The 23,534-nt window shown below is 31.2% G+C and overlaps 1 protein-coding gene and 1 long non-coding RNA gene across 3 annotated transcripts; one reads left to right on the forward strand and one right to left on the reverse strand.

The window, feature by feature from the left end:
• Positions 1–1,615: 1,615 nt before the first annotated feature.
• LOC111640087 lies at positions 1,616–13,284 on the reverse strand. 2 transcript variants are annotated; one of them, XR_002759210.1, is made up of 5 exons: positions 13,167–13,284; positions 12,252–12,328; positions 7,715–7,861; positions 5,482–5,580; positions 1,616–1,719 (listed from the first exon to the last, which is right to left on the reverse strand). It is a non-coding gene; the product is annotated as an uncharacterized LOC111640087 (long non-coding RNA). The 2 variants fall into 2 exon arrangements; XR_002759211.1 differs by having other exon boundaries at positions 13,238–13,274.
• LOC111640086 (ankyrin-1-like) lies at positions 2,476–19,653 on the forward strand. The gene is made up of 23 exons (XM_023386086.1): positions 2,476–2,637; positions 5,215–5,418; positions 5,490–5,588; positions 7,416–7,514; positions 10,109–10,210; positions 10,286–10,387; positions 14,254–14,352; positions 14,423–14,548; positions 14,629–14,757; positions 15,202–15,318; positions 15,392–15,490; positions 15,575–15,775; positions 15,863–15,961; positions 16,030–16,131; positions 16,207–16,311; positions 16,881–16,979; positions 17,050–17,148; positions 17,226–17,348; positions 17,744–17,851; positions 17,929–18,126; positions 19,060–19,158; positions 19,233–19,340; positions 19,413–19,653. Exons 1-23 carry the CDS (start codon positions 2,590–2,592, stop codon positions 19,506–19,508), a joined length of 2,661 nt encoding a protein of 886 aa, XP_023241854.1. The 5' UTR covers positions 2,476–2,589; the 3' UTR covers positions 19,509–19,653.
• Positions 19,654–23,534: the final 3,881 nt, after the last annotated feature.

Consider the following 23,534-nt stretch of genomic DNA (forward strand, 5'->3'; position numbering starts at 1 on the left):
AACAGAACTTACCACTTACAATAAGAAATCATTCAATGCATCTCGTTGAAAAAATCGACTTTTCTTCACCTAGAGAGATATTAGAGGTGATTGACATTGTTTTATTTAATATCTGTTAACTATTAAATAAAAATAACAAAAGAAAACACTTCCTCGAAAGACTTGTGTATGGAATATCTTCTGAAAATTAAAATATTGCATTTCTAAATAACTTTTTTACGTAAATTCTATTCATCTTTCAGCTAGATGGAATACTAATTTCAGGAATAAACACGCCATATTTAGTCCTTTTTTACTATATAATATTTAGTGTTTCTATTTAAAATACGTATTAAAAATTCTATTATTTAAAATATCACACAGAGCAGAAAAAATCACTCAATGAATGTGTAGTATTCAATCGGTGGATACTAACAACTGGACTAAATATGGAAGAAAGATAATTCACAATTCTGCACTCTGATCTAAGGAATATATCTTCTTCAAATATCCTTAAAAATATATAAAGAATATAATTAATTATTTCGTTTTTTATGCTGTATATGAAAATTATAAGCTATTCAAGATGGTTATAGATGAGCATAAATAATATGCAATTTAATAAATTATTTAAGATGCTTAAGTAAGGAATTTTGAAATTTAGTGGAAGGAAATTATATCATAGTAAATAGTGAAAAATTAGTCTATGGTTATTGGTTATTTTAGAGAATTTCATGAAATCAGATAAATATTTTTATGTTTTTTCAGTAATTTCGTTTAATATGAATTTGTATCAGTTTTTACATTTATAACATTCTATCTTCTCATCAAATTATTAATATTTTAGCATAAATAGATACGTAAAACTTCTGTAAAGAATTTTAATAAATAATTCTGTTCGAAAATAGCTTTTTATGTAAAATTGTTATCAGTAATATTTCTACCACTCTCCAATAGATAGATTTATTAGAAAAGTTGAAACATTTTTGAGTTCTGGCAGAAAGAACAAAGAGTTAAAATAAATAAATAAAGAAAAAATAAATCATGTAAATTCTATATGATTTATACCGAGGATTTCATAAAAATTTCAGAAATACAAAAAATCTTTCTTAATAAACTAAAGATGCATCTCAAAGTCTTATGTGTTTAATACAACCCGAAAAAATATTTGTGCCTCTTAAAAATGGAATTAAAATTTACTAACATTTTTTAAATTAATCACTTTCAAACTTCACTCTTTATTCTCTAAAATTCCCCCCAAAAAGTCATTAAAAATTTCGTAGAATCTCATGTAAGATTTTTACATAACGTTCAATGATAACACGTGTTAACAAGAAATCTATAGAGCTATTATACTAAAAAAATCATTGATTAATATAGCATGACGCATATATTCGAATATTTTTCTTTATTTTAAAGGTTAGATAATAATAAAATTAAATGAGTAATATCATTTATATATATATATATTATTAATTTTAAGAAATGTAATTTGTATATTTAATTCAGGAATCTGAAGTCAATTTTTTTTAAAAAAACGTATTATTTATTGCATTCTTAATTAAATTTTATAATAATTAATGTNTGAATTTGCCATTAGAAGGTTAATGGTACTAAAATATTTATTTATCGTAGCCCAAAGATCAATTGCCAATTCACATTTTATGCTCTCGACCAACCGGAGCTGCATTGGCACCACTCCAAATGTTACTAAGAGTTTATGGAAAAGAAGCTCGAATGCTAAAAGATAAAGTAAGAATAATTAATTTATGTCATTTATTGAAAAGAAATTTATAAAATTAGAATTATTAACATTTTTTTAACTTATAATCGAGTTAAATATAATTTTATTTTTTATACACACATATATAAATGCTTAAGAATAATCGTTATAAAATTTAAATTAAAAACATTACATTTAAAAAAAAATGATAACTTTTTCACTTAAACAATTGCCCTAAAAGTCAGTTAACAATTGTAAAAGCTAAATCACTGTCTTATAATAAGACAGTTCTTCTTTCTTCATTAATACAAAACTTAAAACACTTTAATACTCACACAAATTGCTGACTTTTCGTGCAAAAAATAAAATACGGTTACCTGACTTTTGGGCCACTTTAAAATTTTGTTCATAAAAAGAATATTTAAACTAAGTTATGTAACATTATACATACGAGTATAGGTATATACTGTTTATTGATCTATAAACATTTTAGATCCTATTTTAGGCATTGTAAATGCTTCGTTCTAACAATCTGTATCAACGTATGTCACAATTCTCTTAAAGTGTCGCTAAGTTATAAAAAAAATACACGTTGGTAACGATTCTTTTGTTAATGATAAATCTTTATGGAGTTTGCGTGTTCGATACGAGGTTTTCTAACGCTGCTGAATTGTTATTTACCTTTTTAAAATCATATTATGGATTCTAAAGAACAAAATGTTGACTCGCAGGATGGAGACAATCCTTTGTTATTGGCTGTAGAGTGTGGAAATCATGGAGTTTGTAGGGAGTTGCTATTGGATAAAGTCAAAGAACAGTTAGAATACGTAAGACCTACAACAGGAGATTCGGTCATACACTTGGCCACACTGAGAAAAGATTTGGAAATGCTGAAGTTTTTAGTAGAGGCGGGTGCCACTATCAATGCCCAAAATGTAAGTACATAATAATTAATAATAATATATTATTTATATATTTATAAATAGAAGAATGTCTACGTGCAAAAATTATTGTGACATCGTCACAATTGCGGGCTACAATTTTTAATCTGTTTAATTTAGAATATATGATTTCGATCTCAAATTATTATCTTTCTCCTATACATCATACTTTTCCCGATAACAACACATACCGGTCATCTATTTAACTCCGTTGNTACGTGCAAAAATTATTGTGACATCGTCACAATTGCGGGCTACAATTTTTAATCTGTTTAATTTAGAATATATGATTTCGATCTCAAATTATTATCTTTCTCCTATACATCATACTTTTCCCGATAACAACACATACCGGTCATCTATTTAACTCCGTTGTGGATGAAATGTTTGAATTAAATAAAATCACCTGATTTCTGGTCTATATCGGACATTCATATATAGTTAATCGGAGCTTCCTGCCACCAATCTTTCCATGTCTGATCTCGACTTTCACTATCTAAAATCGAAATTAATTAAAGAATGATAGCCAGGCAGACAGACAGATGACAGCGGGAATTTATAGGTGTACAATTTTTTCAAATTGCAGCCACTAATGTGGCGAGTAGTAGTCGTGCCTTTTCTGCTCTATGCTATATTCGTATATATTTATAAGCCCAAATACAAGTGGCCAAAGGGCCATTTAAAAGGCTCTTTTCCTAGGTTAGAGAGTTAAATTAGAGTTTCTTTCAATAAATGGTGAAAATTATCGTTTTAGTTTGTTTTTATTAATTTTATTCGTATATATTTGTGGTTTTCTAAAAAAAAATGAGACTCATTTTAGATTCACATATCAACGTATATAAACGATAATATCGTAAATCAACTACATATGGGCTTAGAAGGACTCTATCGCATCTTTCCTAGGCCTTATACCTATTTTATAAATTGTATACAGTTATTTTGTACATTTTTATCAAAGACTTACTCGAATTTATTAATTATAATTATGAGAAATCTCCATCAATAAGAATTATTTTTATTCAATGGAATAATTTTAATTTATTAATTCTGAAGTTAATTACGTGCATAAATATATTTAAAAAATAAACTTTCAAAATCTCTTTCGAGATCCACATCGACCCATTAAAAAAAGGTCATTCGATAAGAATTTATCAAATGTTAAAATCTTTTCCTAGAAAATTCCTAGTAGAAAGTTAAAACAGTTCATTTATAAAATTTCGTTAATAATTATTTTAAAAAAACAAAATAAATTTAATTCTTTAAAACTTCTTTTATAAATATAAATTAAAATATATAAATATTTAAATAAATCTTGAATGAATCTTGATGCACGCAGTATGACCCAACAGTCAGTTAACCTAAACATATTTTAAGGTTGCAAGTGCGGTTAACTGACTTTTGAACTACCTTATATTCATATTTACTATAATATTAATAATTTATTATATGAAATATTAGTTTTTTCATATATTTAAGAGCTTAAAACGAAGGAAAAAATTTAAATCAAATACAACATTTATCATTTTATAACAACTGAAGATATCTAGATAATATATAGGCCTATATCATAAAATAAAATTGATTTTAAAATTACTGAGAAATTTTTAAGATTTTTAGTAATTTTTCTCTTCGAAATTTCAAGAATAAACAGCTAAAATGGGGATTGACAAGAAATCGTATCCAAGTCACGAAATCTGCAATATAAATAGGCGCATTAACTTTTCCTCTACTCGATGTACAATCAGTTTTGTGAAGCAATAAACGTAAAAATTAAGTTCAAATTAATTTCATTTAATAAATAAATAAATTACCCACTTAAAAAATTGATTTAAGAAACGTAATTTAAGTCCCTACGACACAGAGACATTTGATTTTTTCCTATCGATAATTTCGAGAATCTTTTTAATTTAACAAAAAAAATTATTTTGTGGCATTTGTTTCCATTTAAGTAAATGTGCGATTAAGGTGTGTACGTGTTTCTATAGTCTTATTTAAAAAAAAAAAAAAAATACAAATGGAGGCTCTGAAACTGGCGAGCGACGTGCCGCGATAAAGCGACAAGTCGCAAGTCGCTGGCCAATTTTAGAGTCGTGCCGCGATAAAGCGTAATGATGAAAATTAAAGTTAATTAATTACGATTAAAGGAAAGCAAATTGGATTATAATTAAAATTTTTATTGAATATAGGAAGTCCTCTGCTGAATTTGCCATTAGAAGGTTAATGGTACTAAAATATTTACGTCATAATTGGTTACAGGATTGGTTGTAGGATAATTATGTCATAACTGCTTAGGAGATAATAATACTAAAATATTTAGATTATAATTAATTGTAAATGCGTTAATATGACCACCTGATATTACAATTGTCTGGTATGATCGTACGTCATACGTCACTTCCTTTTAACTTCTGTAACCAATAATCTATAAGAAAAGCATAGGTAGAGTTTTGACTTTATATATCGCGGAGGACAGCTTATGTTCTAGAAAACTGATTACAGAACTCATTAAGGATTTCTTCCCTAAATTCCTCACCCCATTTACGTTGTTTTAAAAATAATTTATATGTTTAGCACAAAGGAGAAACACCTTTACATTACGTTGCAAGAGACGGTGACATGCAGATGATCAAGTATTTTTATCAGCACGGAGCCGATCCCAACCTGTGTGATATAAATGATCGCGTACCACTTCATTTGGCGGCCCAAAATGGTCACAACAGCATCATTGAATTACTTATCGAGAAGTTTAAAGCTTCAATTTTCCTCAGAACAAAAGTAGGTACGTTTCTATTCATAAAAATACACACATAAAAGCAATAAATTGATTTAAATCCTTACCTTTCTAGGATGGAGATACATTGATGCATATTGCATCTAAAGCGGGTTATCCCAATACTGCTATGATTTTTATGAAGAAAGGAGTTCCGCTTCACATGCCTAATAAAGTAAATATATATATATATTTTTTATTCTTATTAAAATAATTGGTTATTTTTTAAAAAATATTGGAAATAATCATCTCCTTCATCAATTGAATGTGAAGGTTTAAGCTCATTTATACGTGATTTCCTTCATTTTTAAAAAATAATAATAATAAAGAAATGAAGAAACCTTTAAAAAATACCCGTGTTTTAAGGATTAATTCAATAACCTTTTCCTCGTTTTACTATAGAACGAAGGAAACATTATAATCGATTTTAATAAACGTTTTCTTGTGATTGAATAACCAATTTAAGATAATGTTAAATTTATGCGGGTGATCTATAATTGAATATATTAAACATTCTTCGTGTTTTCCGTCGATTTTGCAGCACGACCGAAAAGATACAAGTAAATATATTAGATTGATAGCAGCAATGTTTAGCAATTTAGTTTACTAGAAAGCGTTGGAGTAAGTTTAGCTGTTTACTAGTTCTAATTAGTGCTTTAAAATGGTGAGAAACTATCTGTGATTTAATATATATTTATGTAAAATTTACAGATATTATTAATTCATTTATTGAAGAATAGAATGAATTTCATTTAGAGGTAGTAAAAATAAGAAGTTAATTTTATTTCCTCCAAGTTCACGAACCCTTTTGGTTCGCGCGCTTTCAGACTATTAGGTGATTTCAGGCTATAATAGACAATAATANAAGGAAGGGGAAACACCTCTTCACATAGCTGCAAGAGTTAATAAGGGTCTAAGATGCTCGGAGCTGTTACTAAAAAGTGGTGCAGAAGTCAACGCTTTACAGATATTATTAATTCATTTATTGAAGAATAGAATGAATTTCATTTAGAGGTAGTAAAAATAAGAAGTTAATTTTATTTCCTCCAAGTTCACGAACCCTTTTGGTTCGCGCGCTTTCAGACTATTAGGTGATTTCAGGCTATAATAGACAATAATAATTTCAGGCTAAGCAATCTACTTTTTGTCTAGGTACAGTACATGTACAGTACTTGAGTTTACAGAGGTCTCAGATACGCAAAATATAGTAGCCTATACGTTTATCGATAAACTATTATGAACTCGGGTGCGCGTGCCAGTAATCTTATATTAAGTACAGTGTGTACGAGCATATTATTATATAAACTTATATAAAAAGGACCTATCAAGCCCGTACTTGCTTAAAACCTCTCACTAATTGATCCATCACTATGAGTGTTGGATTGGATTTAGACTTCTTATTCTAAACTATAGTCTATAACAGGCTCTTATCCTCTTAGCTTATGTATAAATCTGGATCTAATTGTTAGAATTGTGATGTCACTACAAATATTTCTAAAACAAGAATATAAACTGCTGAATATAAAAAACTCGAATTATTCTAACGAAAAGAGTGAAATTGAATACAAGGCATGCAAAATTATTAATAAAAGCATTCTCTGAATAAGGAGGAAACTATTAATCTCCGTATATGATGCATTTATATCAGATTCGAACAGATAACTTTGTCTTATATCATATGTTAATGCAGCAGAATAGCAGCTTTTTAAACAAAACTCGATCTCTAGATTATTATGTCAAATTATAGATTCGTACGTGCATACATTAATATCTTATACTAAATTATGCTAAAATTTAATTTTTTATGATCAGTCAATAAGTTCAATATTAAGTATGCTGTCAAGTAAAAACACAAGCCGAATGAATGTATGAAACTTCCCCGAGCATTACGTAGTCTCTGTTATAAAAAAAAATAGATTTAGTTAACATAAATTACTTTATTAACTAATTATTAACAATAAAAATTCTTATTTTTATTAAAATAATCATTAAATTTTTTCAGGCGGGAGCAAAATGCCTACATACAGCGGCGCTGGGTGGGCACGTCGACGTCGTTCGAACTTTGCTCCAGAAAGGGGAACAAGTCGATGCTAAAACAAACGTAAGTATGACTTTTTTTATACGTAAAAATACCTCGAATGCCGACATTAAATTATCTAAACTGACCCAGATAAAGAAACTAATTTAGTAATTTGTTCGATATTAGGAACGTTACAACGTTTACAACATCCCAATACTTCTTTATAGCCATTTTTAATGGTTATAAATTTAATTGATATTCTGTAAGCTGTTAAAACTTACAGATGTATGAAATGTATCGATGCGAACTTTACGGAAAGCTTTAGAACCTCCTATGGGTGTGTACTCGGTAGCAGCCTCCTCCATTGTATTCTTCTATTGATCCTCTGTCGTCCAATAGACAATAGCTTGAATGTCAGGAGAAAACATCTATGAAAATTATAAAATTCTAATTTATAAAATGACTAAATTTTTAGAAGAAATAACGACAAATTCTTCGAATTAATATCGAATTTTATATCAAAACAAAATTTTAGCTTTGATTATTATCATTATTAATATATTTAAGAGCTTAAAACGAAGGAAAAAATTTAAATCAAATACAACATTTATCATTTTATAACAACTGAAGATATCTAGATAATATATAGGCCTATATCATAAAATAAAATTGATTTTAAAATTACTGAGAAATTTTTAAGATTTTTAGTAATTTTTCTCTTCGAAATTTCAAGAATAAACAGCTAAAATGGGGATTGACAAGAAATCGTATCCAAGTCACGAAATCTGCAATATAAATAGGCGCATTAACTTTTCCTCTACTCGATGTACAATCAGTTTTGTGAAGCAATAAACGTAAAAATTAAGTTCAAATTAATTTCATTTAATAAATAAATAAATTACCCACTTAAAAAATTGATTTAAGAAACGTAATTTAAGTCCCTACGACACAGAGACATTTGATTTTTTCCTATCGATAATTTCGAGAATCTTTTTAATTTAACAAAAAAAATTATTTTGTGGCATTTGTTTCCATTTAAGTAAATGTGCGATTAAGGTGTGTACGTGTTTCTATAGTCTTATTTAAAAAAAAAAAAAAAATACAAATGGAGGCTCTGAAACTGGCGAGCGACGTGCCGCGATAAAGCGACAAGTCGCAAGTCGCTGGCCAATTTTAGAGTCGTGCCGCGATAAAGCGTAATGATGAAAATTAAAGTTAATTAATTACGATTAAAGGAAAGCAAATTGGATTATAATTAAAATTTTTATTGAATATAGGAAGTCCTCTGCTGAATTTGCCATTAGAAGGTTAATGGTACTCTCGAATGCTAAAAGATAAAGTAAGAATAATTAATTTATGTCATTTATTGAAAAGAAATTTATAAAATTAGAATTATTAACATTTTTTTAACTTATAATCGAGTTAAATATAATTTTATTTTTTATACACACATATATAAATGCTTAAGAATAATCNGAGGAATTTGTGAAATTTAATAAGAAATTTTAAGAAACTATTAGTAAATTTAGACTGTTTTCTTGTTAAAGTGTTTATTTATATTAAAAAACTTGACATAAAAACTCTTTGTAAAATTATTATCATAAAATATATCAGCGGCATTATTATTTACGATAAATATTTATATCATTGATGATAAAATAGGAAAAATTTGGTTATACATGTACTAAAAACCTTGATATTTTAAAAATGTTTTTATGATATTTTCTGCGGAAAATTTAAATTTTAAATTAAAATTCCTATCATATAATAAGGATACACAGTAATCTATATTACATTTCTCTTGAAATAAAAACGTTATAAGATTGCTATGCTATTTTCTGCGGAAAATTTAAATTTTAAATTAAAATTCCTGTCATATAATAAGGATACACAGTAATCTATATTACATTTCTCTTGAAATAAAAACGTTATAAGATTGCTATGCTCCGATTTTAATGTAAAACTCTGAAGATAAATTGGTTACTTAGGAAATTTTTTCAAATAAATACATTAATATGATTTTGTATGCAATAATTATAAATTATGTAATCAGTTAATTGGTAAATTATCATCGTTTAAAATACAATATACGATAATTTCGATCTCATTGACATTCTGTATTGCCTCATTATCACTTTATATTTTAATTTGATTTTAAAGAAAAAACTGTCAAGGAATATTGCAGATAGTTTATCATTAATAATTATCAAAATACATCAAAAGAATATCTTCAGACTCTTAGTATATCATTGATTTATGGTTGCAGAACCTTTCAATAATTATTAAATCTCTATTCGGTTTCATAAGACAAGTGTTTATTATTTAATAAAAAAATCTTAATTGAAATTCTTAAAAATATACGAAGTTTCCCGTGATATAATTAAACATCAAAATCATTACTTGACATTTATAGGTCGTTAAATGTCGTTAAACCTGTTTCTACCTTCATCATCATCTTTCTCTTCACCTTACTTTATTATATCTGTCTTCCAATTCCAGGCTCCACATCTCGCAGCATTTTTTTTTCCTTCCTCCTCGTATATCTTTCTATCTTCAGATGTTTTGTACTGAATTTTACTCTTTTCTACAGTATCTATACTTAAATAAGCTTGTTATTTCGCTAATTAATTAATTAATTAATATATTAAATTAAAAAGCTCAATTCATCTATCTAGGATAACTTCACAGCTTTGCACATAGCAGTTCAAGCTAATCAACCTCAAGTAGTAGAGATTTTATTAGGTTACGGAGCACAAGTTCAAATTAAAGCAGGAAAAGTAAGTTATTCTCTCGATTAACAATTATTTAAATAATAATATATTAATACAAGGTATGTAAATCTCTAACTAAAGGAAGGGGAAACACCTCTTCACATAGCTGCAAGAGTTAATAAGGGTCTAAGATGCTCGGAGCTGTTACTAAAAAGTGGTGCAGAAGTCAACGCAAGACAAGAGGTAATGCAAATTTAAAAACTATATAAATATTATTATTATTAAATATAAGAACATTTAATTTTACTTTTAAAATGTATTTTTATGCTTAAGAAATACAATTAGTGATGTTGTACTTAGTATCATTGCCACTACTACCAATTAATATATAGATTTATAAGTTCCAAACTGATATCTATAAGTAGTTTTAAGGTCAAGTTTGCCAAAAACGTGGTGTATTTAATTATATGTCGATGGCTTTATAGGCTACGTAGACAATCATACGTCTGGCTTTATAATCAATTAATTAATTTATAGTAAAAATGTCTAACAATACACTATTCAAAGATCGATTCGTAAGGATTTTCATTATTTTAATGGACGAACACCTTTGTTGAAAATTTTAGGTTTTTTCCCCTTTGTTTTAAATGAATGAAATAAATCTGTTTAATCGAAATTAATCTTATTATGTATTGTTATATATAAAAAGTTCTTTATATCTCTTTCTAAATGAAATTATTGATTTCTGTCAAGGTGAAAAATACAGTTTTTATTGAATTTTAGTGTAAGAAATTAGTTTTTAGCTATTATTTAATTTGGATAAAGTTGTAAATACAGTATTTTTATGCTTACACCAATGAACGAAGCTTGTTAAAACAATAAAAAAAAAAATGCAAGCGTATAAGAAGCACTCCATTTTCGGTATTTTCCGGGAAAAAAGTGCGTTTTATATGCCGGAAAATACGTTAAAACATATTTTTTCCACTAAATTTATTTTAAAATAATCTGAAATAAATAATTTTTTTTTTATTAAATTAGAGTGTATTTAACATTTTAAAATTTAAATATTTGTTTATGTTTGGTTTCCCTGCTGTTATATACAAGAGGGAAAGTGTGGCGATTTGTCAAAAAATGACCCCCCCCAAGATTTTTATATTTTTGGACTTCAAAACGTCAAGAAATGCAAAAAAAGTTGGTTTTTTTCTGTGTGTATGGATATTAGTGTGTGTGTGTGGAGGCACTATTTTGTTTCCCACTTTGAAGCTTAATAACTCCTATACCTTTTGTCGAAAATTTTTGAAATTTTTCAGGGAAATTTGTATGTTAGGGGGATCGATTCTACTAAATTTTGGTGATTAAAGGTTCAGGAGTGGGGCGATACGGGGTCACGTGCCGTATCTCTAGTGGAGTCGGACTTAATGAATTTACTCGTTATTAGCACTAACAATTATTATTTAAAAAAAAAAAAAAAAACTTGTTTCTACCCTCTACCTCAAAATTAAGCTTTCTGCCATTTATAATAATTAATAATATAAAAAGTTTTAAAAAAATCTCGTAATGGCGCAAATTTTAACTTGCCAGAAAAGTTACGCGACTCGTTGCTGGATTTTTATAAACAATATTAAATTTTCATAACTTTAAATAAGAGTTGCCCTTAGGAATTATGAACCCCTTGATAAATTAATTATGAAATTAGATTTTTTACAACGACCCTCACTAACAAGCAAGATCACGAGTTTTAAAACATAGGAACCAAACGTTTAACTAATAGAAGTAAACCACTTTTTATAATATTTATAATGAATTAAGATTAAATCTTCATAAAAGTGCGTGTAAATGGCACAGAATTAACGCAAAGAATAATTTATTTTTTAAATTTACGTTTTTTATGGGCTAAAAATATTAAATGAAGGCAATAATACGAGTCATAAAATGGATAATATTCCTATAATAATCTCTTAATTCATATTTTTATATTATATGTAAATTTAATGATTTACTCGACTCCAGATAACCATTAAATCTGCATATATATATCATTATATACACCATAGTTTTATATTTACGAAGTAATTCTATATCATATAATGACGTACAGACTACTCACCCGATTAGTCTACTCTTCATAAAAAAAATTACATAAATAAATTCGAAACACGTAACAAAAACACATTCTTGTAAAATCTACGAAAATAAAATTTAAAATAATTATAATTTTTATCAAATTAAAAACAAAAAAAATTGTAAATGATAATAACGTATAAAATGTTGTATTTTTTTCGGAATTAACACAAGGTTGCTGTCGAGAATAACTGACTATTAAAACCTTTTACCCAAAGGTTTTAATAATTAGTTATTCCTTGTTTATAATAATTTTTAGGACCGAAGAGGGCATTAAGCCCGAAATGTATATCCTTTCTAAATTATAGAAAATAGACATACTTTTTCCATCAAAAAGAGAGTTCCTACGTGATTCGTTCTCAACGGCAATCTTGTACTAATTCCGAAGGAAATACAACTAATCGAAAGAACAGTAAGCAATCTCCCGTCCCCACTCGATACCACACGCGAGCCCCCTTTATCTCCTCACCCCCCGTCGACCTTTAACCGCCAAAATTTAATAGCAAACGTCCCTGCAAAACTTCAGAAAATTTCGACAAAAGGCAGAGGAGTTATTAAGCTCGAAAGTAGATAAACAAAATCGTGTCCCCACCTACTCACATACAAACACACGAGCAACATCCATATACGCGGACAACCCCTATTTTATTTATTTATTTATTTTTTGCACAGCCCGTTACTGCTTCCGAGGACGAATTAATAGGTTAAAGGGGCCATCCATTAATTACGCGTACAGTTTAGGGGGAGGAGGATGATGGAGAAGAGTACAGTACATGGTGGGGAGGACGGGGGTCGAGCATCGTGCGCGTGACAGGAAATAGTCTTTAAAGTATTACACGTAATTAAAGGCGAGGGAGTTTGCCAAAAGTACATTATTGTATACAATAGAGAGAGAATGTACCGAGAGTGGCTCAAAAGCTGTACAAGTAATTAATGAAAACAGCTTTACTAACGCAACAAGCGTAAACTAACCGATACGTCAACCTTACGTAAGTAGAAAGAAATAAATGAACACGTCCTTCGAGTATCTACACTTCGATAATTGTCTCTTCTCTTCCGTCTTTAGCAGACGACTTTTCGTCTGTTTTTGCCAACGACGCCCTCTCGCGGATGAAGGAAAATATCAAGAAATCATAGACATCGGATTCTTATTTAAACGATTGATTTTTTACAATTCTTTCGGTATTCTCTAAGCGCGAGAGCCAAGTACCCTCGAAAGTACTTAATTAACTAATGATTGCGACTCCTAGAAAAATATGTCATATTTTATAATATGATTATATTCGCAAGTATTTATATAGTGATTTATGGGAAGGACGCGATATCGGCGTTGTTTTCAAACTAGCGGATGAACCCGGCGTTGCTCGGACGGAAAGTAACGATAGCAAAGATTAAGATTATTAGATTATAGCCGATCTTACCCGTTTTCATCGGGTGCAAGAATTAGGTTCATCCTCTTGAAAATTTTTAGATATCCGCTTACCACACCGGGATAACGATAATTAAGATTCGCAGCGACCGTTAACCGGCTCTGTTCTTATTATCAACCCATCTCGATTATATTATAAGATTCTGTTTTGAAAATAACATATTTATCACATGCAAAATAATGATAATAAATTTTTCCATATAAAGCTAAACCCGATATATGTTAATGATCAAAGATACGTCTAGATTTTTATCGGGGTATAATATGGTTAATTAATTTTTAAGATACCATACATCTAGAGATAAGAAGTTAAGTAAGTGGCTTATTTTAAAATCACTCTTACCGTTAATAAAAGGATTAATTAATTAAAATAATGATAATTATCTTAAATATGTTTTTCTACGGAAACGTCCTCCACGTATTTAAAATACCGCCACGCCAGATTTGGTTGTAATTATAATTAATTTAATAATCTTACAAATACAGTATTAGTAAATTAGTAAAAACTGTTTTTTTTTCAATAAAATGCGTTTAAATAAATGAATTTTTTACGTTCAAGACTGGAGAAACACCTATACACGTGGCAGCTAAACACGGGCACTTGGATACAGTTATGCTGCTATTAAGCGACGGAGCGGGAATTGATGTAAAAACACAGGTAACGGTCGAAGGTTACTTTCATTTTCTTGACTTACGTTGCAAAAAATAATATAAATTGCTTATTTTAGAATGGGGAAACACCTTTACACGTTGCTGTCAAGAATTGTCACTTTCCAATTGCTCGTTCTTTATTAGAGCATTGGCAAGGTACACATTCGAACGACACCGTTTCGCTCGTCAATCAGCAAAACGTTGTAAGTTTAATGAAATTAATACGTAAAATTTAAAGTAAAAATATGATAATACATTAATTTTGTCGATATTTAATTGACAGGAAGGAGAAAGCGCGATGCATTATGCGGGTGCCATAACTAAACAACATATTCACTATCCCACGGAAGATAAAGATTTGGTGAAGTTGTTGTTAGAAAGCGGATCGGATGTTAACATGGAGAATAAAGCGGTAAGATATTTGATATAATATTTTTAAATGTAGTATTAATAATTTCCTACTGTTCGGTCTGTGCTTCTTGTTTCGCTTTTCTATTCTTGGCTGTCTATAATACAGATTCCTTAATGCTCGAGCATGTAATTTACTATGTATTACCAGTCATCCATAGTAATACCTTGTCTCTGTAGTATGCAGTCTTCTTGTTTCTTGCTTCTTGCAATGTCCATTTTGTTTCTTTTATAATACCCAACATTTACTTCCATATATTAATGCGGGTGTTATTGCCCCGTTGTAATATCTGTATTCTTTAGCCCGTATGGTACAGTACCTGTCACACACAACACTAGCTGTTGAACTGTTCCTTCTATAGAAGTAATGCCAGAATGTAGCATACTTTGACATTACTTCTCTGTCGAGACAGGCATTATTAATGTTTCAAAAAATGAATTATTTTAGATGAAAGAAACATCGATTCACTATTGTAGCAGAGAAGGAAACGAAGACATACTAAAAGAGATCCTAGAGCACTTATCGCCAGCAGAAGTGCAGTCTGCATTTAACAGACAATCTAAGGTAAATTTAAATTAATAATAAAATAAGAAATTACATAATTTAAACTACAATTTCGATTCATTTTTTTTTTCAGTATGGATGGTCGCCTCTGCTCTACGCGTGCCGCGCGGGACATCCTAATCTAGTTAAAGTCTTGCTACAGCACGGCGCGAGAGTGGATATTTTTGACGAGGTAAGTTTACGGAAGCAATTTTATTAATTTTAGAAATCTAAATATGTTTAACCAGATTTAATTTAAACAAAAATTATATTGTAGAGTGGGAAGGCCGCTCTTCACTTAGCGGCCGAGTACGGGCATCACGAAGTCGTTGATATTTTATTACAAAATAATGCGTTCGTTAATTCTCGATCTAAAAAAGGTTTAACTCCCCTTCATCTGGCTGCCAAACACGGTTACAACGGGATTGTTCAACATCTAGTGGCTGATCACGGAGCCGTTTTGGATGCTTTAACACTAGTAAGTAATGCATATACTGTATGCGACCGGCCTGGGAGCGCTACGTTTCCAATATGGCGGATACTTACCGATGTACTTTTCTTACAGATTAAAAAAACTCCGCTCCACTTGGCAGCCGAAAAGGGAAAGCTGGACGTATGCAGCACACTTTTAGAACTAAATGCGGATGCACACGCCATCGATAATGTAAATAAAGCATTTAATATAAAAAGAAATATTGTAAACAATAATAATTGTTATTTTATATATTTTAGCAAGGTCAAACACCTCTTCTATTAGCGGCGGAAAATGATCATCCGGAAATTGTTAAATTATTTTTACATCATAAACCCGAACTGGTTTCAATGGCTAATTCGGTAAATAATCATTTCTTTATTTTAATGATCTTTTATTTAAAATATTTAAATAATTAATACGCTAATTCTGTATAGAGCGGTTTCACCTGCGCTCATATAGCGGCCATGAAAGGTAGCGTGGCTGTAATCAAAGAATTGATGAAGTTTAACCGTCATCTCGTCACCACTGCAAGAAATAAGGTAATAAATAAATATTTATATTATTCTACGAAGAATTCATTTAAAAAGTTTAATTTTTGTTCGGTGCATTTACATTGATTTCGCTTCGTGTTAAAGCGAGAAGCGAACGCGACGCTTCGAGCGCGACGTCGCATTCTTAATTAAAATATATACTGTATACATTTTAATCATTATTAAACTATATTCTCCAAGTTTATTTGGTTTAAATTATCAAGCTAATGATTATGTGTAATAATTTATTGTTTTAAATAAATATATAAATTTTAAACCGATTTTACACGCGAAGCGAAGCGGCAGAGCGTCGCGCGAACGATGTTTTGTTTCTTTCAAGTATTAAGATTTCGTACAAGAAAAGTTTTATAAATAAATAAACCTCCAATAACGGTCACCTCCCAATAACGAATACCTCTAAACTGCTGCCACTTTTTTAGGAATAGTTTTTGGGGGGAGAATGCTTACAAAATAACCTCCGAAAAGCGGCCATATTTTGTGCTCGGTCAGTGGCCGTCGTTCAGAGGTTTGACTGAATTTATTAAAGACTTTTAACGCAAATTTCTATGTATTTTTAGAGCAATAATACCGCTCTGCATCTAGCAGCTGCCGGAGGACACGCAAAATTAGTTAAAGTGTTGTTGGAAGCTGGAGCATCAGCCACTGACGAAAATGGAGTAAGAAAGTTAATTTATAGAAATTCGAATAATTAAATTTTATTTTCTAACGTAAGTTTTCTCTGTTTAGGACGGATACACGGCGCTCCATTTAGCGGCCAAACACGGACACGTGAAAGTACTTCAAGCTTTGAAGACGGCAGTTTCTTGGAGGATTACTAGTAAAAAGGTGCTTACAAGAGTTAAAAAATGGTATAAACTGTCATCCGAGGACAAAAATTAAGTTATTTTTTTAATGTATTGCAGACAGGAATGGCTGCGCTCCACGTGGCAGCGAGTTTCGGACAGACAACCTTCGTTAGAGAAATGCTGACTCAACTACCTGCAAATATAAGAAGCGAAAGACCGTCTGACGGAAGCAGCGAAGACGTAAAAACTTTAATTAAATATTAAATTAATCTCAGAATGGTCGAATCTTCCTTTACAGATATATGATGTGTGATAAATTATACCTTTAACTATTTCAAACAAGCAGAGAAATGAAACATTTTATCTTAAATCTTTCTTATTTTGTTGTAATGAAAAAAAAATGATAATATAGTGTATTTAAAGGAGGCATTTTTTTCTGTTTAAATTAATTTTCCCGATCAGTCGACCTCTAAAACTGGATTAAACATTCATTGACTTCTAGGGGAATTCACATTATATAAATGATAGAAATGTCTCCTTATTCTTTCTTATTNCATTTAATATCATATATATTCTCCGGAAGATCCAGATTAATTATTCAAATAGCTAATTAAGTTTTTTTTTTATAATTATAGTATGGATTTACTCCGCTTCATCTTGCTGCAGATAATGGTCACGAAGGTACCGTTCGTGTACTTCTCAATAGCACGGGCGTACAGACTGACGCATCGACCGAATTGCAGGTAATTTTTTATACATTTTTACTCCTCTATATCCTGTTATTTTCATTAAAAAATGCTACATTAAAATATATTTGTAGGGAATTTTAGCTCTTCACATGGCAGCGCGTGGGGGTCACTTGGCCGCCGCTGGTCTACTTTTAAGCAGATCTACCGAACAACTTCACGCTACCGACAAACAAGGAAGAACGCCCCTCCATATGGCTGCTGCTAACGGACATAAAGATATGGTGGGCCTCTTGTTAGGTCAAGGGTCAGATATCAACACGGGTGACAATGTGAGTGAAATTGATTAAAATTCAACAAGCTTTTGCGTAACAACAGTCGAACCTCAAATAACGGACACGTCTAAATGGCGGCCATTTTCACGGGAACGTTTTTTTCTGAAATGCTGCAAATAACCTCCAAATAGCGGCCACTTTTTATGTTTCCGACAGTGGCCGTTGTTCAGAGGTTTGACCGTACGAACGGAATATGTAGAAATGAAGTGTTCGTCAATAATTGATTGTTTAAATTCGGAATATCCATCGAGGATCAATAACGAGTCTATTATATTTATGCGGTTGTATACTCTTATTTTATAAATTATACAAGGGGATCTACCCCATAGTTAGACATTACGTTGAGGATATTAGTCGATGTTACGGTAAAAAAAAATGATTGTTTAAGTGATATAAAATGACACGTAGGTTTCTTTTCGTGTACACTTAAAGAAAATCAAGATAATTCATTAAAAAAGATCCTTGTGTGTCGTATATGTTTGCTATTTACAACGATGTTGTTAGTAGAAGAGATTTTTGTAATTATTAATTCATCTGGTTTTAATGAAAAGTAAACTATTTCCAATGATTTTACCAAAGGAAGATGCATTTTAATATTTATAAAGTAAATTCTGTTAATTAGTGTTGAAATATTCTTTCTTGTTTTCCAATAGAATAGATAATGTAAGCAAACACAAATGCATAAATTCATGGCATTGACATTTTGTGTAATTATCATTTTACGATACGCGTTACGCCGAATTAACAAATATTTACACTAATTTAACCAATTATTTCTTGAGTTATGACGAAGGCAATTAAGGTTTATGTTCTGGGCAATTTGGGAAATTTCTCCTCGACAAATACAACTATGATAATTAATTACAGTTAAGTAGAAATACACTTAGACGAGGTATTTAAAATGCTATTTTTAATTTATTTATTGAACAGAATGGATTAACAGCATTACACTACACGGCAAAAAATGGCTACTTAGAAGTGGTTCAACTCTTGATAGATAGCGGAGCATCCCCAATGTCCGTTACAAAGGTGAAGGATTGAATAATAAGCATTAAATAATTAAATATTTATACAGTTATTAATTAATATTACACCAATTTCAGGATGGTAAAGTGCCCTTGTGTTTAGCAGCCGCTGCTGGTCATTATAATGTACTAAAATACTTATTAAGGAAAGAACACGACACTCAAGTATTAATGGATGACAAAACGGTAAGATTTAATCTTTATTAATGTAAGGTTTTAATTATAATATCTGAAGGGAATCTTTTGAAATTTTTCCAGTTTCTTGTCGACCTCATAATTTCTGGGAAAGCCCACAATAACAAACCAATATTGGATTTTATTCTTGTTTCTGCTGCACCCATAGATACCCGTTAAAATGGCAAGAAGTTATCAACTTTTAGCACTTAAAGAGAAAGATCGGGCGAGAGATTTAGAAAACACGGCCGCCTATTGCGAGACAATGGCTGCCGACTTACTGTCCATAGCGGCCATGAGCTATAACACCGGAACATTATTAAGATCTGTGGATACCCATAACACTCCCTTCCTCCATGTTTTAATTGAGTTACAACAAAAAGAAGTGGTTGCTCATCCTGCTGTGCAGAAATACCTGTCCGATCTGTGGATGGGAAGCTTACAATGGTCAACTTGGAAGATCGTCCTGTTGTTTTTAGCATTTATGATATGCCCGGTCATCTGGGTTCTCTGTTCTTGTCCACTGGGTCATAAATTATCTAACATACCGATTATTAAATTCATGTCTTATTTAGTATCACACATCTTTTTCATTTTCATATTGGGATTCACTATAATCAATCCTTGGGTACCATTATGGGAGTCGGCAAATATAATACCCCAACCTCAAGAATGGTTAGTGCTACTGTGGTTAATTGGCATACTCGTATCGGACGTCACCAATCCCAAAGATAGAGAAGGACTAGGTTACATTAAAGTAGCCATCATGTGGGTCACTAGCATGGCTATCGTAGTGCATTTAATATCATATATATTCTCCGGAAGATCCAGATTAATAACGTTGTATACGAGGAATCAGCTGTTGGCGGTGTCGCTGTTGCTCTGCTTTTTAGAATTTCTTAACTTTTTAACTTTCCATCATCTGTTCGGGCCTTGGACCGTTATCATTCGCGATCTGATTAAAGATCTTCTGCGGTTCTTGGCTATTTTGGCCATTTTCTGATTGGTTTTTCTCTTCACGTCTGCGCTATTTATCAACCCGTATTCTTACCACCCGGCAACGATACTTTTTCTCTGCCCGTTATGGGTCAAGTTTTTCAATCGCCTATCGACACATTCGAAATGCTCTTCTTTGCCCTGTTTGGTCTGGTTGAACCAGACTATCTTCCACCCATGCATCTAAACCCTTACTTTTCCAAAGTAGTCATGAAAATTGTCTTTGGTGTGTATATGATGGTTACGGTCGTTGTACTTATCAACCTATTAATCGCTATGATGTCTAACACCTATCAAAGAATTCAAGCTCAATCCGACACCGAATGGAAGTTCGGGAGGGCCAAACTTATAAGGAATATGAATAAAACGTCACCTTCGCCCTCTCCTGTAAATCTCTTCACCATTTTGCCAACCTTACTTTGCAAATTCACCTGCAGAAATTGCAAGTGCAGGAAATTCAAGGGTAAGTTTAATATGTATATAACTTTCTAAACCCATATTGATAATTTTTCTATCGCAGACTATCTTATAAATAAAATTTGTAAGAATGTGTTGGCGTCTATCGGGCTCTTATCCTCCGATAAATAATGATACGTGTAAAACTGCGAGGCCCTAAGCTATAGACTCGTAACACCAGGCCCTAAGCCGCGACTTAGTTATCTTTTTTCAAATTCGGCCTGGATTAAGTATCGGTGGCATCGCCGTCGTGTATTCTGAAGGATCTAGGATCGAATCCACGATCCTTCAGAGTATTTTCTTCGGGATTTCGGGCTCCGTCTCTCTTATTCCTCGATTATGCCCTTATTAGGACCTGCCGAACCCACCATGGGTATGATTAAGAAGAAGCCCTTAGAGCGGAAAGAAACAAAAATGGTTAGGGCCTTTCACGAATTCTGAGCTCCGCTAGATATTACGCCATTTTTAAATTGTTAAAAGTTTTTATACGTGATTCTGGGCCCTTNGCAAATGCAATTAATCCGTTCTAGTCGCCGAAATTTTTGCGATTTTATTTGTAATATACAGTAATTTTCTTTGATGAAAATGTAAGAAAACGTAGTATGTATCATTACAGCAACAAACATGTAAACTTTGTTTAATAAACTAGAACTGTACATACCTTCGTTTGTTGTAGTTGGTGGCAGAAAAGTGGAGATATACGAACCTTAATGCTTAGAAGGGGAATTCCCTCCAAAAAATAACGGGTAGCACTTCATTGGAAGATTCTTCGAGTCGAAGTCTCTTTCGGTAAAAAACCCCACCAGTGACTAAGTGGTCTTCGTACCTTGAACACGGGGAGTTCGTTCGTGGGTTCGCACCTCGCTCCTCGCTCAGACGGGCTGGCCATGTGGAGTTTTTCGGGTTTTCTCCACGTCTGTAACGCCTAAATAGGGGCCAGATTCCCTTAAAAACATCTCCCAGAAGGCATTCTCCTAGGCAGATCGCCCAAGTGTTGCGTTGCCATAACTTAACAAACAAACAAACTCTTTCCGTAAGGAACAAGAAATTGATCTAAAGTTGATTGTCTTACTATTTTAATCAAAATTTTTCTCAAATGCGATAGCGCATTATCGTTTATATTGCGTTGTCGTTTTCTATTGCCACTATGACTTTTTCTTTCTTAGATGCCATATTGATTAAATATATAAATCACAAAACTGAAAAAAGAAGCATAGACAAACACTCGGAAAAGCAATACTTAACTCGTGCATGCCTAACACCAACTAAAATTTGACACAAAATACCGTTACGTTCGTTATCCGAATTTTGTTCGTTATCCGAGACAAATTTTTTGCAAAATAAAAGTTCGTTAACCGATTTGGTCGTTAACCAGGACGTTCGTTAACCGGGGTTCCACTGTACATATGTATTATCTAAGATTTTTATTAAACATTTTTTTTCTAAATTATAGTTTTCTTTAGCCTCCGGCCCCAATTAAAAATTATTTGTATGCATTTATTTGCGAAATTATACCCCGACTTACGCGAATTCGACTTAAAAGCGGTTACCGCTCGGTCCCACCTATAGCGTAAGTTCGGGGTATTACTGTATTAGATTTGCTAACAGGTGGGTCTATTTCTTTTAACTGTAGCCAAGAAAAACACGCAACTCTATTCAGGATATTTCGATGTTGTTTGACTTATGTGGATCGGTGTTTAATTTTACAACAAACAATTGAAAACCGATGCAGTTTGGTGTACAGTACAGAGGAGCGGTCGAATAAAATAAAAGTTAAACCCTACGAAAATTCGAATTCCTATTTACTTAACAACAGAGAGGAACCACCGAAACCTCACCACTTCTCTAACACAAAAGCACCTTTTTCAAACGATAACATAAACGGAGAGAAGCTCTTAACCGAAAGTTACTCACCTCGAGGGATAATCAGAGTCAATGGAAGAATACAAGTACAGTCGGATAATTCTAAAATTTCCGAAAATTTTCGTAATGCGGGGAGAAACCAATTCCTTCCATCTCAAGTTAACGAGAGGAATTTAGGTAAGGATTCGAACATAAAAAACCATAGAGGTTTTGACTCGGATGCAAACGTAAACAGACCTACGAATGTGTTGATGACACCCGTAATAATTAATCAACCCTCTTCGGGAAATTTGGCCCAATCTAAAGAAGACACGGAGGAGATCCAAATGAATTTAAATAATAAAGAGAGTAAAAGTAATTTGGTCAGAACACAGGGATTAATACCAGTGATTATAGTACAGTCTTTTATCGAGGAAGATGCTGCAGATAACCAGAAAAATCAATAAACCAGGATTATTTTATGCTACATTATTAAAGAATGATTTCCGATGTTAAAGAATTGATTTTCACAGTAAAAACACTAAGTGATTGGTTAATAACAAAAAAACTATTATTTCAAATCTACATTTACAGATTTTTTTTGAAATTTAATGGAGGAATGTTCATAATTATCAACCGATGGTTTTATATGCAACTTGGTGAACATATTCAAATATTTTTACCTTTATATCTCGATATTTACGTCATATTGTAGTTATTGTAATATAATGTACAGTTATGTAAAAATAAAATGATATTTTCTGATTTGTTGGAATAAATATAAATACAGTATCTAAACGGACATTCAATATACAGAATGGGTGGAAAGTAACTAGGCATTGATAAATCGTTATAATTTCTATATTTCCAAAGCAAATACGATGAAATTATTCAAGTTTTACATTATTAAAT

The sequence above is a fragment of the Centruroides sculpturatus genome, unplaced genomic scaffold (genome assembly GCF_000671375.1).
Source record: "Centruroides sculpturatus isolate CEXI.00-Female unplaced genomic scaffold, Cexi_2.0 scaffold1456, whole genome shotgun sequence".
NCBI classification, from domain to species: domain Eukaryota; kingdom Metazoa; phylum Arthropoda; class Arachnida; order Scorpiones; family Buthidae; genus Centruroides; species Centruroides sculpturatus.